This window comes from Ammospiza nelsoni, chromosome 11, assembly GCF_027579445.1.
Source record: "Ammospiza nelsoni isolate bAmmNel1 chromosome 11, bAmmNel1.pri, whole genome shotgun sequence".
Lineage (NCBI taxonomy): Eukaryota > Metazoa > Chordata > Aves > Passeriformes > Passerellidae > Ammospiza > Ammospiza nelsoni.
In genome coordinates, this window is record NC_080643.1 from 21,835,911 (window position 1) to 21,851,646 (window position 15,736).

Here is a 15,736-nt window from a genome sequence, read left to right on the forward strand (position 1 = left end):
GAAGATCTTTTCTAACCTAAATGATTCGGTGATTAAACATCAAGTAGCATTTAAACATGCTAAGAATATTTGGCTATGCAAAGTGTGAAACAGAACTGGCATCAATGGTCCTCACAGACCTTCTGATTCTTCTTCACTTGTCTTTGACCAAAAAGTGTAAGAACACGACAGCAAAACGAGCTATGGTATCAACAAATGGGAAACAGGAAATCCAAACCTCAACCCTGATGCAGTAACTTTTAGTTTGATGGATTTCAGATCTGCCTGTGGTCCTCATTGTCCTGAAGAGGATTTTTAAGGTGAATAAAAGTTAACAGGCATGGGGACAGTGGCATTTTGCTAGCTGCTGATACAAAAGGGATTTCTTAGAACCGTTGTGGGTCTCTAGGGGCCAGCTACCAGTAATGGAAGGGATCAGACTGGGAGAGAAAACAATCTCAGTACTTCTGAATACTGAAAATAGAGAAGACTTGGCACAGACACCAAAGCACATATGCAGGAATTTTTAGATGGAAATGGACTCTGCATAAACACACGCACGTAGACATATACACCCATGCATAGAGAGACATACAAATAACTGCAAATAGTTGGGAAAAATAATTTTCTAAGTAAACACTTCTAATTATAGCCATCTCATATTTACTGGTACAATGTACCATATCAGTGCTTAGAAAACAGGGGGGAAACAGGTTCAAACAACTAAAAAGTGACCAGAAGTTAGAGCATTAAAAGGAGGTTAAAATCTGATACTCTAGCCAGAAATGCCAGGGCAATTATCTTCACAGAATCATTTTCTCACAGTAGCTCATTTTAAAATGTCATACCTTGGTTAGGACATGAAAGATGTAGGGATACATTAACCCCTTCTTGTGCCTGTGCTCTGCCACTCGTAATACTTCAGGTGCTACCGGAGGTAATGGAGGGGTGGTAATATCCATGTGGTTTCTGGTGGGCATAGACAGCAGGCATGGGATTTGTGGATTACTGCTTTGATTCCCTTTGACATCAGCTGCCTGACTTCCTGAAGAAGCACTAGAGGAACCTTCTGCCTGTAACAGAACACACAAAATAAAGTGCTTTGGATGTGTCCAGAAACACAACAGGAGATCAACCAAGAGAAACAGCAAACTTCCTCCCTCACCCCTAATGAAAACAGTACATCCTCACATCACACTGTGGCAGCGTGCAGAATGTATTATCCAAAGCTGGCTGCAAGGTTTTCAGGAAACCTTCCGCCATTGTTTGCTAGTAGAACCAAATTACTAAGAAAATAAATATTATGATAAAGCTTTTAATTCATTAACAGCAGCAAAAATTACTGTTTTCTAAAAATTTTAACTGCCTAATGCAGAAGTGAACTAATGGACTCCCAACTCCATGTGTTAATTGAGAGTCACATAGTCTGTAATTTATCTAGATTTCCATAAACATAGGCCTTCTCAGCTTGCAATTCCACTCAAAACAGGGGAAATTTCATGGTTCAATTAAATAACATGTAAAATACATAGTGTCCAAACTCAAAACCTGGTAAATGCTGTTGAGTTTTTTGGCTGTTAGGGTTTTTGTTAACATAAAAGCTCTTTGAGAAGATTGTAAGAGAAAATGCTGAAGTTTTCTGACTGGAAAACTAAAGTGGCATTCTATTCCAGTTCTAGAAATGCAGTTTATAAACTTATGGGAAAAATACAATGCACAAAAATATACTGTAAACCTTCCAACCTTTATGTTGATTTCTCACAGATACAACAAAAAAAATTTGCAGTTCATTCCTGAAAATCCTGGTCTTCAAAACCAAAAGCTGGTTTTAGCTTAAGAGTTCCTGTTAGCTTCATGCATTATCAATTATCATAGTGACAGTAAAAACTTTTGAGAGCAAAATTTCACCACTTAATGATACATCATGTATGAGTATTTTCATGGTATCAGTAAAGAAGTTCACATGCTTCCTAAGACTTGAAAAGCAAGGCTGAAATGGAAATGGCCAAAGCATGAAATCCCACAGAACATGTAACATAAAAAATAGGCCCAAACAAACTCAGGTGGTTCTCCTCAGACCCACAAAAAATTCAAACCTAAATCAAACAATAAAAAACCCCACACAACTTTCAAAAGTCTTCTACAGAAAACTGTAGGTAGTAAAAACAGGCTCTAGTAAAATATCAAAGGGCAACCTTCTTTTCAGATGATGTTTTAATCACACAATCAAAGAGGATGTTACTGAAAGATTGTATTTTAGTTGGTAATATAGACTTCATTTGAGTTATAAAAATGAAAATATAGAGATGAATTGGTTAAAACCTGTAAACCAGAACGTTTCCAAAACAATATGCTTAATAACAAATGCTTTTATAACAGTTTTATTAAATCTGTGTTATAGTATTAACTATATCCATGTCAGGTTAAAGAATTTTCCCCTGTCTTCTACTACCCCAACAAGTCTAAGTCAGCAATTCTGAACCACGAGAAGTTTACAGAACTATCAATTACTGGGGGCACACAGGGAAGAAAACAAAACCCTCACATGACAGCAATGCTTTCCCTGACTACAGTACCCAGGCTCCTTCTGCATCTGCTCCAGCAATATTCCAACACCTAAGCTGAAGAAACACCACAGTTAAAGGGTGATTCTTTTCTTTAGAAATATGCCTCCAGCCAAATGAGAGGAGCTTATCTTTGTCATGTAGAATTCACACTGTGAGATAACTGGTTTTTGACATTTAATTTTGACATTTAAGTCAAGTGAAAGGAGTGTCAACACTGCTGCTACCTGCCTGACCCATGCTGGATTTTCAGCACTTCAGAAAATCACATAGCTCACTCACTTGAAATCTTCATAGAATCACAGACTGGAAGGGACCTTTGAGACCATCTTGTTCCACCCCTGCCATGGCCAGGAACACCTTCCACTATCTCAGGCTGCTCTGGGCTGCTCTGGGCCCAGTGTCCAACCTGGCCTTGGACACTTCCAGGGATGGGGCAGCTTCTCTGGGCAACTTCTTAAGGAAGTACTACCTCTTTTCTCTATCATTATTGTTTCACCTCTCCAGGAAATGAGTTCATTTACAAAATGTACTCACAATCCTTCCTTTTGTGCTCAAAAGACACTTCTGCCTTCTCCAGCTACTGAGGGCTGACAAAGTGGTTTGATAATCAAAAACAAACAGGCATAAAGCTCAGGAGCATTACTACATTAAACTGTATACATTTAAGTCAGCCTGTTCATACATCTCCTGGAAAGTTCAGTGAGTGCTGGTTCATCTCTGGCTCAGTGTAGGGACTGTCTCTGTGAAAGGATGCTTGGGGCTGGGAGAGCCACAGGGCTGCACACAGGGCCCAGCCCAGCAGAGGAGAAAGGAATGTAATAGGTCAAATTAGCATTTGCATACAGTGACTAATCCCAGGCAGACACAGCTACGGTCTGCAGAAATAATAACTGCTGATGGATGAAATCATCCACTTGATATTTTAAGCACAAAAGCCCAAGTTTACTGGAATTCCTGTGCCCAAAGTACAGGGAAAATGTTCTGCTTGCTCACAGTGTAACTAACTCAAGATCAGGGTTTTTTGACAGAGTTAAGTTGGTGTACAGCTCTACCATTAAGACACAGATATTAAGTGCAAATGCTCTGAATGTTCTTTCCAAACACTGATCAAACTTGGAATAGAGATCATCATGTTCTTGATTTGAACGTGGTTTGAAATCTCCAATTTAATAATGATAAATCTTTATCAAGGGCTATCTAGCCCATCTTTACTGAGTTAAACAGCAACACTAACTGGCCCCATGGAGCTACTTTACAAGTATTATGTGAAATTCCTACCATGCAATTATAAAGGACCTTTAATTCCTCAGCTGAGTGCTAATGCACCTGCAGTGCCTGTGGCTAGCACTGACTGTGTCAGAGCTGTGCTTGCTCCACTGTGGCTTACAGACATGGACTCTGACTCCATGGACACTCAGACTGCCACACTCCTTCCTAAAATTCCAACATGCACTACTGGAAGCCCAGAAAGCAACATCTGAGGGTGAGATTGTTGGCTAAGGGCCAAACAAAGTTATTGATTTGTTCCTGATTTGTATCTAGCATTTTCTAAAACATCCTATTTCATGTTTGTATTTACGCATATGCTACAGTGTCCTTGGAAAACTTGCTCCTGTATTCCAAAGCTGTTGTTCTGTAACTAACAAAGCATAAAGGTTTGCACTAAATACTGTGGATCAATACTGAAAATCCTCCTCCAAGTCTGCCGGAAAGTTTTAACACAAAGTAATAAAATGTGAATTTAAGGAAATACCTTTGTTTGGTCTCCCAGCTCTCCACGTGTTTGACCTTCTGACTGGGTTCCTGGCTTTTCCCAGCCTATTTTGTTCCCACTGACATGGCTGAAGGACAACAGAAAGAAAAACATCATGCTAAAATGCAGTTTGAGAGATAGTGAAGTAAATCCTTGGTGTCTGTGACTGGAATTTTGGGCAAGATATTCTGATTTTAAGGGATGCTTTCTATTAAAAATGTCCATTTGCAGGAGTCTTGGAACTTCAGACTTGTCAGAAACATTTATGCAAAATTCTGACTAATACTTTGTTAGTTTTATCTTTGCAAATTTAAAACCCTTACCACAACTCCTTTTCATTTTATGCTCAAATTTAGGATGTGTAAACAGTACAAGTTCAGTGAAGTTCTGTAGATTATAGCTTCTGAAATTTTAATGACTTCTGCTGTGAAGATGGAATATTTTTATACAAAGTAAAGGAAAGGACTGGAAGGGTTTACGACATTTACCAAAACCTCGCTCTCTCAATAAAACCTAAGGGCAGAAGAGGAAAAACACCCAACACTTTTTGGTTTTGGCTTCCTGCTTAAGGAACAAAGCGATGAGATTGAACAATGCACAGTCCGCAGTCACAGTGACCCAAAACTATCTTTTTAAGGTCTGTCACATCACTGATTTGCAGATTTCTGCAATGACACTTGTGGGCTCCTTTCAGCTCAGGGTATTCAATGATTAATTCTATGATTCTTACTTTCAGGATACAGGTAAACTATTTTGAAAGTAAATTCATTTTAACAGAAGCTGAGTAAGTGAATATCCACATGAGAAACTTACTTCACTGCACCTCCATTGCCTTCATCATTGTCAGAGGACGAAGATGTAGAAGAGGCAGGAAAATAGGTTGAATCCACATGATTGGGGCTCCCACTCTGGGCTGGATTTATTGGAGAAGACCGTTCATACAATGGTGTGTGTTTTCCTTCGTGAGGAATGTTACTGTAATTGTTCTGCTCAGACAGACTTTTTCCACCTGTTTCCAAGGTGATGGCTGGCTCAGAGAGGCTGTATGGGTATGGACCCTGGCCTTGGGCCCCACCCTGACTGGACATCTGCTGGGCCTAAAACAAAGGGATCTCTCTTGAGTGAAGGCAGCTAAGGCTTTGCTTTGAAAACAAAATACATTCTTTAATCAAGTGGCCTTTTCCAAATGTATGCATTAAAACTCAGCCATCTTGAGCATCCACAAAAACTGTTCCACCAGAGGCTGTAGCATCACTTTAGTTTCAGGTTTAAAATTCAGTCAGTGACTGCCCACACTGAAAAAGCTGGTTCCACCTTTCCCACCTGGATTCCAGTTTGCTGAGCACTGCAGACCTCTCCCCAAGGAGCAGGGCAGAAGCTGTACTCACCACAGGTTTTGCTTGTAGTGAGGTCTGTGGAATGTTAAGCATCTGAGAAGGAACATATGGTGGCACTATCCCAGGCATACCAAACTGATTCGGTCTGGCTGCTGTATTGCAGGAGAGGAGGGGAAAAGAGAAGGAAAAAAAAAAGAAAAAAACCCAAGCACTCATGAAAACACTCAGTATTTGACACAAATGTTACCTTGTTTGTCCTTCTGCTTCTATGGTTTATTTATTCTTGTTCTGTTAGCACTACTGTTTTCTCCTATGCCTTTAAGTCAGTTTTATTCATTTCTACCTTTCAACAGAAATACTTTGTAGCTTGTGAAGTGTATTTTATGTGTCTCGCCTTCTTTCAGATCTTTGTATCCCTCATTGCTGCACGTTCCTATTTTGTCTGGGAATCAAAGGGAGCTTACAAGAAAATAAACCCCAAGACATGTCATAATGGAGACACTGCCAACATCACACAAATACAGAATGCTGACATTTTGTCATTTGAATATCTGACCTAGAGTAGCCTCTTAACCCTTTGATACATGTCTTTGGAAGTAAATCAAGACACCCCAACACCTTCCACAAGAGCAGGAAAAATCTGTGTCACTCTACTAGTATAGTAACTGAAGATTTTTAGAAAATTTCAGCTAAAATGACATTTTAGTGTTAAGACTGGGGCATGAGTAGGAAATCCTGTGATCACACATTTTAATTTTTAAGCCCTGACAATAATCTGAAACACTGCAACAATGTGTGGCTGCAATTTGAGCGGGTTTGTTATTACACCAAAAAAACCAAAAAACTATAAAGGAATTTCTAAAACATGCCAGCAAGGCCAGCGAGAAATAGTAAATATATTTTAATAACTAGAAATGGCAACTCATGAATGGGAGTGGACACCAGACTTCAGCTGTTCACCATTCTCTCAAGAGCCCCAATGCCAGAATGGACGCTGCAACAGCCAAGAAGAAAAGTAATCCAGGTTGCTCTCTTCTGGAACATGAACACAACATATTCTATGAAAACCTTCTTCTGAAACCTCATGTTTGCAGGTCAATGGGAATTGCCAGAAACGTTTTTGTAAGATGCTGCCAACAATATAATTTCTGATTTAGGGTTATCCCAGGTTTTAGTTAAAACAAAAGGCATGGCTGCTGTCATTACTTACCTAGGTAATGTGGTGGATGAAATGGCATAGGTTTATTAGTTGCTGAGTAATAAGCAACTGCTCTCTTAAACCGAGTAACTTTGTCATCTGTTCTAGACTAAAAAAAAAAAAAAACAAAAATCTGTCACAAGCACATTCAGGTTTGTCACCTGCAGGTCAGCACAGGGCTGTACAGTAGATAATGTACCATATCTCAGAATTAATGCCTATGGACCCTCCAGGGCTGCAGCAGCACTGCTCCAGTACAAGAAATCTTATATCAACCCATGTAAGGGTAAAGTTTAAACATTTAGTCTTCATGTACAACTGATTCTCAAAGGCAGTGCACACAGCTAGGCTAAAAACCCCTCTGGTTATCAAGAATTTAAAGCACAGGGTGAATGCAGTATTTTCACCCTCAGAAAGCACGAAACATGAAATGAGGACAGCTGAGCCACTGCAAATATCAAGAGATTCCTATTATCAACTGATCAAATCACTATTTTATCAAGTGCAATTTTTCAAGACAAATGTACAGCAAAATTGATTAAAAAAAGAAAACAAGACAACATTTGGCTTCATGCTTTACCTGCGAATGCTGAAAAACATCTTTTGCTATGGCATCCAGATCAGAGGTGTCCTGAATGTTGCGGACGTAGTCGGCCACGGCTTTGATCACCACGTCACACGGCGGCAGAACCAACTGGTGAGCACGTACCTGTGGGCAAACGCGGCGTGAGCGGGAACGGGCACAGCTGAGCCCTACTGGCAGCACTGCAGCAATGCCCTGTGCCCACACGTACCAGCTACTTCTGGGCCTTCCACTCTGCTTCAAAATGTCACCTTCAACAGGGACTCACACAATTCCAACTCACCTCTATGTAAACCTGCTGGTTAAGTACCGGCTCCGACAACAAATGTCCACAATGCTGATTCCTTTACTGCTCTCTACTTGCACATTTCCCCCAGCACAAAATGCTTCACCTAATTCATCATACATTATAATCTTCACCATACATTCACATATATATGCCAGGAAATATTTTGACACAGTTTATTTTCCTAGTGTAAAGTGATAGCAGAATTGATAAAAAAGACCCATTGGAAACCCTGGACTTACACCTCAGCATTCAATTGGTTACTCCTGAAAATAAATGATGACTTGGCTTATGATTATGGGAATGGCTGCTCCTATGTGCCCTGTGTAATCCTCTGTGGGGAACAGAAGCTTCAGGCCAAGGAGCCATCCTGACCCTCTGCAGAATTCCAGGCAGGGAGCAGGGCTGCCAGATGGATCTGAACTCCTCGACTATCAGCAGCTTCTGCTCCCACCCCAAGCGCTGCACAGGCTCACACAGACAGGAATGAGGTCTCCAAACATGTGTCCTACATTCTAGAGGAAGCCTGAGCAATTTCTAAAAATTCTGGCTGGAAGCTTTGCACAATTCTGAAGCACTCTTCTTGGGCCTATAGGAGCAGCTAGGTTTTTGCTTTTAACATCTTTCAATCTGTTTGCAAAATTCAGGGATTCAGAACCTGAGAGGTGACTATTACTATTAGAGGTAACTAACAGTTCTATTTTTAAGATACAAAAGAAATTTAAACAACCTTTATGAGTCTTTACTGCATTCTACACAGAGAGATCACACTTTACTAGAAAATAGTGCAATTCAGACTTGTCAGAAACATTTATGCAAAATTCTGACTAATAATTTGTTAGTTTTATCTCTGCAAATTTAAAACCCTTACCACAACTCCTTTTCATTTTATATGGGGTCTAACATATGTGATTATTTTCTTCCCTGCCCTTATCTGATCTACTTATGATGTGATTTCTTACACTGCTCTCTTCATATTTAGACCATGGAATTCTTGCCAGATACCCATTTTTATTAATTTCCTTCTCCTAATGTCTACTCTTTACAAATGTCAGGATACACATTCTATATCTGGCCATTCTCTACCAGAAATGAGCTCTATCTTTAAGAAGCCTAAATTAAACCAAGAAACAGAATGGTTAAGGGACCCTAGTCATCCAGTTCCACCCCTGCCATGGCAGGGACACCTCCCACTGTCCCAGGCTGCTCCCAGCCCTGTCCAGCCTGGCCTTGGGCACTGCCAGGGATCCAGGGGCAGCCCCAGCTGCTCTGGGCACCCTGTGCCAGGGCCTGCCCACCCTCACAGCCAAGAATTTCTTTCCAATAACAAACCTAAACCTGCCCTCCCCTTCAGGTTAAGACCATTCCCTCATGTTTTATTAGTCCATGCCCTTGTGAAAAGTGGACAGTTAAGAACAGGTTTTTTTAGTGTAGTCAGTGGCAGGCTAATTATTTCTAACTCAGATACTAAAATCTAAGCTTACACTAGTGAATAGAGACAACAATACTAAATATAGATCACACTCACATGTAAGTTCAGAGTCACAAATATTGGTGATGAACTTTTGCCCACATTTTGCCAGAAGGAGGAATAGATTTTCTTCTCCCTGGTAATCCAAGTCAGCTGCTGAACACCTCCCATTTTCCTCCTATGTGTAACAATTACCCATCTCTGAAACAGCTGAATCATTCCATGGCTGTGTCATGCTGGATGTGCTCTCTGCAGAGCCCTTGCAGAAAGCCTGCACTGCTCCCTGAGTGTTCCTGCAATCTCTGCTTGGAAATCCAGTGGATGACAGAAGTAAGCAATCTCCCGTTAATTTATGTGTTCTCCACGATGGCAATATTGAATAAACCACACAAAGCTGCCATCACATCACTGTGGCACTAAAGGCCCTGCCAGTTTGAAGCCCAAGTGAGGCCTATCAAGGGCTCACCTGGCATACTGCTCCCATTGAGCTGCCTGGAAACAGCCTCAAGATCTCACCAGAGCAGTCTTAAATGCTGAAGTGAGATCTTCCGGAAGTATGTTTTATAGACCTAGAGACATCTCACATATTTGGACTTTCTTCTATTACAAAGACATCCAGTGCAGATGTGAGAACATCCTCAGAACTAAGAATATCATGACCAATGCTACACAAAATTCTGAAATGAAAATTGTGAAATAAAAAGTACTTTCCTGATATTAAAGAATAAAATATCATGCTATTAATTTCAGAACTCTCCAGAAATCCAAAATTGTAGATCTTCTACTGAAACATAACAAATATTTCTAATCCTGTGTGCATTAAAATACAAGCTAAGTCTTACTGCCTGCTAGGACTAGGAAAAATTCAGACTTGCAGCAGAAGTTACAGAGCATGTGTTTGTTGGTGGTTCAAACTTACCTTCAGTGTCACACAAAGCATTTTAGAGCAAAAGCAGCAGCATGTTTTACCAATTTCTTATTAGAAGTTACTTTTTTCCCTTATCCTCTAGAGAAACGTTTCAGACAAGCAACAACACAGAAAATCAATTCTGGAAGGCAAACATGGGGGTGGGTCCCACACCTGCAGGCAATCAGGTTGGAGAGCTTACACCTGAGAGGAGCCCAGTTTCTTTGCTAGTTGTAAAAGGACTCCTTCAGTTTGTGACAGCACTGACAAAAATCACAAGTCACTCTGAAAAGACTAAGAGGGGAAAGGCAATGAATTCTATAGGGATGTTTGTCAAAATGAGTAGCATTACAAACATAGAAGCAGCAAGATAAAAATGTCTTGTGTTAGACAAAATAAATTTGCAAAAATGCTTTTTTGGAAGAGAACAGACTCACATAAGCACAACTCCATGGGATGATCAGGACAGTGTAGAAGTACCTAAGCTACACTTGGGAAAAGCTCCCTAGCTCTGGGAACACCTCAGCATTTACTACTGTGCCTGCTGGAAACAGATAATTGGTTCAGTTTCATTTTCAAAACATTAGAAAAGAGACCTTGAACATTCGGTTGCTGTGAGGCAACACACAGGGAACATCTTTTTACCATTGGCGAGTGAAAAGGCTGAAGATATGAAGAGGAACATGAATTATGCCAGAAAGCAAAGGAGAGAGCAGAACCACAAGCCAAAGATGTGATACAGACTTCAGGAGACCTGTGGACAGCCCAGCACACTCCCAACCTGAGGGCTGGGCTGCTATCCAGAACTCCCTGACAAGCCGTAGGGATGAGCCAACAGGAACCTAGAGGAATTCTACAGCTAGAGAATGAACCTTGCACCTGGGCAGGAATGACCCCTGGCTGCCCCGCAGGCTGCAGCTGTGCCAAGAGGGACCCACAGCTGGAAGATGCAGCAGACAGGAGAGGAGTTGGGGCACCCTGAGCAGCAGGAGCACAGCCAGCAGAGCCAGGGATCCCCCCTCAGTGCACAGCACACGCACTGCAGAGCACTGCACTCTGTCTGGGGCTCCAGCCCTGTGTCAGAACAGCTGAGCTGGTTGCAGGCCACCCAGACTGTCAGAGAGGAGCAATTGCCCTGGAAAGGCTGAGGGAATGGGGCTTATCCAGAATGGCAAAACCAAGGCTTTGTAAATACAGCCTTCCACTACCCACAGAAAGGTAACTGAGCACAGAGAGACAAGACACCAGACATACCCTGAAATAAGAAGGGCTCAGCACACAAGGCAAAGCATCTTCACTGGTGGGGCCATGAAACCACAGGGCAGGTTGCCCACAGGCTGTGCAGTCTCCAACCTTGCAGATTTTCAAGACTAGTCTAGGCAGTGCCCTGAGCAATCTGCTCTGACCTCAAGCTCACCACACTTTTCACAGGAGGCTGCTCATCACTAGATGACTTCCTGAGATCCTTTTTGACCTGCATTATGATGACCCTTAGCATCAAAAACCCCACAAACAAGACACTGACCTGAAGTATATCCTAATAGTGTCACCTTTGTCATCTGAGCAGCAGCAAATTACCTAAGCACCTACTTCAAATATTGGTCTCCCTCTGGCAAACACCCTCAGAAGTCAACAAACAGCAAGACTGGAATTTCCTAGAGAGATTCAGAGAAGAAGCCTAACCTGCATAATCTGGATTGCTTTCTAGAAGCATCTTTGCCTCTCCACTGAAATGGAACAATGAAGGAAATGGAGTTTCCCTGCACACTCCTCTTATTTATAAAGGGAGGCTGCATTAAGCTTTGTTTCTAAGGTTACCTTGTGAATGAAGAGTCAGCACTTCTTCCGTGGTCTGTGCTCCCAAATAGGCACCAATTCCTTCCAGAGTAAGAAACTGCCCTCCCAAATTCATTCTGACAGTATTACACATTGATCTTGAAGCTTCATACTGTAACCAGTTTTTCCAGAATAAGAACCAAATTGTCTTTGTCTTAAAGATAAATCTCAAAGCACACAAATGAAAAGCAGGGTAAGATAATGCTGGTTTACAAACAAGGTCTAACAATCAGATGATTCCTCAGAAAATCTATCAACTCTCCTTGTTTCAAACCCCTGATTTGGGTGGTCATTTTAGTGAACTCTGACCTCAGGGAGGTGACAGGACTCAAGTGCAGGTCTGCACTCTTATGAGATTTTTCCACAGGGACATTTGGACAGATGAGATCCTGACTCAGATCAGGTCACAGAGCCAACTTTTGATTCCTTCTCCCTGTTGCAGCAACAACAATTCCTATCTCTTCTTTTATATTTGGTCATGGAATCTTCCCAGTTCTGTTAAGCTGACAGCAATTGTTGGTGTCTGTTGAAAGGCTTTCCATCCAGCACATAGAGACCTTGTCCTTACTCTTGGGTTCATTTCCTTCCAGATGTTAATGTATGGAGTCTTCAGTCAGGCTTTTAATTTTCCTCCCATCTTCCCATTTCTAGTCAGCTGTTCCTGCATGAACACCCCTCCAATAAAAACAGAGGTAGGGGTTCCTTTGGTTTGTTTTTTTCCCCTCCCCAAGGTGACTCCAGGGGAGACCCAGCAATTTCTACCAGCAAAGCTGGTAGTTTCTTTTTTAAGTTACCCTTTTTCACTGGTGAACTGGCAAAGCTTCTCTTGCAGGAAAAGTACCTCTTTTGCTACAGCATAATAAAAGATTGAAAGAGAATGCAGGAAATAAAGTGTATTTTATTAACTGTCACAGTTCTCCCTGAGAAGCAACAAATCCGGCCACTGGAACAGAATCTGTCAGCTTTGATGCTCAAGACCATACTGCTCTAAAGACAAAAGATTAAAATCTTTACACAATGAGAAAAAGCTTTCTAAATCCTGAGCTGAATAAAGTGGGATTAAAGCCCTTGGTTCCTGAACATGAAGAACACTCAGTTGTGACTCTAAATAGACACAACAAAACAAAGTTTGTAAGCACAGCCCAAGAAGGACATCCTGGGGAAACACAACAACTTCCCCCCCCCATTTTGAGGTCTCATGAAGGCTTGTGCTTTTTGGGCATGTTCTGAAACTACTCCTTACTATCAGCCTTGTGGTTAATAGAAATGCTTTTTAGGCTTTTTTAAGCATTCATAAAATTTACAAGTAATATCACTTTGCACACAGCTCCACTGAAGATATCCCTACAGAGAGCTGTGGTGACATCACTGATACACCAGCATGTCAAGGAAATGAAACTCAATTCATGAGCTCCTGAAACAAGCCATCATTTCAAACCATGAGTGCTGTAAAATTAAAGCTGAAGCAAACAGGCAGTTGTTCCATTTCCAGTAACTAAAGCAGACTAGTTTGCTGCAGGTATGTTCTTCCACCTGACAGCCCTGCCAGGCAGGAGACAGAGGTGCTGTGCACTGAGCAAATGGCCAGCAAGCTGCCATGAAATTCAACAAATCCTGTGTTGTGATAGTCTCTCCTCAGTCAGGGCACTCATCTGGGGCTCTGCATTGCTTTCAGTGCAGCAGTTTTCACAGAACCCTTAACAGCCAAACGGGAACTGCTCTCAAATCTGATCACATTGGCCACAGATAAAACCCAGCAGGGAGGAGTGCCTGTGGCAGGCCAGGATGCTCTGAGGGTACACATTTCACTTCCTTGGGATGTCAGCCACAAAGCCCAGTTGGCATTTCCACTGAACAGATGCAAAGATGACATATCTAATTTTCACTTAAGTAATTCAGTATCAATTTTGAGGGCTTTCCAGAAGGTCTAGGTGTCTGAAGTCATAATCTGACCTGACTGCCAAGTCTACTCAGGCTAGACATCAGGAAAGAATCACCAGAAAGTTCACCAACACTTGGCAAAAGTTGTTACATTTTAACCTGTTTAATAAAAAATGAAAACACAGGCACACTCACTCATTTTTTCACCTCGAATTTTAAGAGGAAGGAGCAAACATGCAAGCAGGCTTTGTTTTGCCACTAGAATGTGCTGACACTTACCTTTCTAAACACCAGAGCAGCAGCAAAATAGAGGATGAGTGTAACATCAAATGTCACAGCTGTCCACTAAGCAATGCATGTGCAAGCCTTGAAAATTCTGCTGAAAATCTGGAATCTTGTTTTAAATTCTACCTTTGGCAAAACAAGTTTTCAAGGCTTCATAAACTTCCAGAACAGAAGGGGAAAAACCTGTCTATTTTTGCTGTAGAGATAACTAAGCAGTCTGACAGAATTTACAAAAAGCAGATTATTTGCTACATGGTACACCTTAGGAGAAAGGCAAATATATGTATCTGTTGTGGCAGAGAGAAAGGTCACTATGATCCCATTCTCTGATGTGTCCAGTTTCCCTTTTATAGCCCTCTACTTGGCAGATGCACGAGGCAAGTGTGATGAAGCAGCAGAACACACATGCTGTAAACTAAGAGCATCAGGCAATTTACTTGTCTCAACTCCCCCCCTCCAAACCTACCAAAGGCCACTTTAGCTTTCTCATGCAATCTGTTTTCCAGTATATTTACACTTTAAATACCAAAAACAGATTATTACACACAAACTCAGAGCAGCAGAAAATAAAACAAGATGGTAGGAAGCTATACAGCTCATTATTTTTGATAGCTGAAGAACATGACCAAACAAAAAACTCTCCTTTTCAAGAAAGAGGAGAACAAGAAGCTGCATTCTGCAAGCCAAATCACACTGGAGCTCTGACTTGTGTGGCTGAAGGGCACTGAGGGGGATCACACAGGATAAGTTTAGCCTTGTAAGGCCAATGACCCCAGGTATCCCCTGCAGCCAGGCACTGGGACACTTGAGGGTGACTGAGCACAAGGGCCTTGCAGAGCTGCTTTCAATTAAGCTATCACATTGCTCTTGTTAACCAGTAGTATTGATTTTGGCTTAATTTCTCCTAGTTATATTAAATTTGTACCTTAAGTGAAGCTAGTGGATGTTCTGGACCAAGTAAACTCCAATGAAAGGAAGCCAAATCTTCATCAGGTAGAATGTGGTTACCTGGAACATAATGCAGAACTCATTTAAGTGCACTGTAAAACATTACACAGCTTCTACGTACAGCAAACAAATCCGCAGTCAGTCCTCAACTCCTGATCAAGAGGATTAACAGATTAAACTTGCAGATAGCATTCTGTTACTCCAGAAAAACCTAATTAGCATGCTACTGCTGCAGCAGCAACAGCTCCTTGGTGTGTGTGAGGACCACTCTTCCATGAAACCAGCTCACTGACACCAGCAACAGGGCCAGGCACAACCAGAGTCCACCTCAAGCCAGTGTGTCCTGTTAGGAAATCCTCAACAGATTTCACACTGCAGGTGCAAGAGAGTAAGAGCCTGTTCTCTTGCTCCCTGACACAGGCTGGTAAGGCCTTTCTGCAGCCCAGCACGTGCCATTAGTGATCCACACGGGAGCTGCCCCTGCAACCTGCACTCTGCTCCACTGTGCAAGCATGGGTCAAGCAGCAAGGCAGCAGCCAGGTTTATCCAACCCTCAGGAACACCAGCAGCTCCAGCCACACTTAGCAGATCCCCAGCTCCTGAAGGTTCTTTTCATGATCTGACCAGGTCAGATGGGACCTTGTGCTGTCAACAGGGAAGGAATTGGGAAATTATTCTGTTCTTTCCGTGGACAGAGATAGAGAC

At 41.8% G+C, this 15,736-nt stretch overlaps 1 protein-coding gene across 3 annotated transcripts in view; it reads right to left on the reverse strand.

The window, feature by feature from the left end:
* Positions 1–15,736, reverse strand: part of FAM120A (family with sequence similarity 120 member A) — a 47,980-nt gene that overhangs the window by 21,867 nt on the left and 10,377 nt on the right. For 2 of the 3 annotated variants that reach the window (XM_059480373.1, XM_059480370.1), the window contains exons 3-9: positions 15,009–15,091; positions 7,415–7,543; positions 6,847–6,943; positions 5,688–5,788; positions 5,113–5,396; positions 4,300–4,387; positions 828–1,052 (exon numbers count right to left, since the gene is read on the reverse strand). In XM_059480373.1, the coding sequence (XP_059336356.1) occupies positions 828–1,052; positions 4,300–4,387; positions 5,113–5,396; positions 5,688–5,788; positions 6,847–6,943; positions 7,415–7,543; positions 15,009–15,091 (1,007 nt within the window). The remainder of the gene's footprint in view (positions 1–827; positions 1,053–4,299; positions 4,388–5,112; positions 5,397–5,687; positions 5,789–6,846; positions 6,944–7,414; positions 7,544–15,008; positions 15,092–15,736) is intronic. The other variant, XM_059480371.1, reaches the window with a different exon arrangement.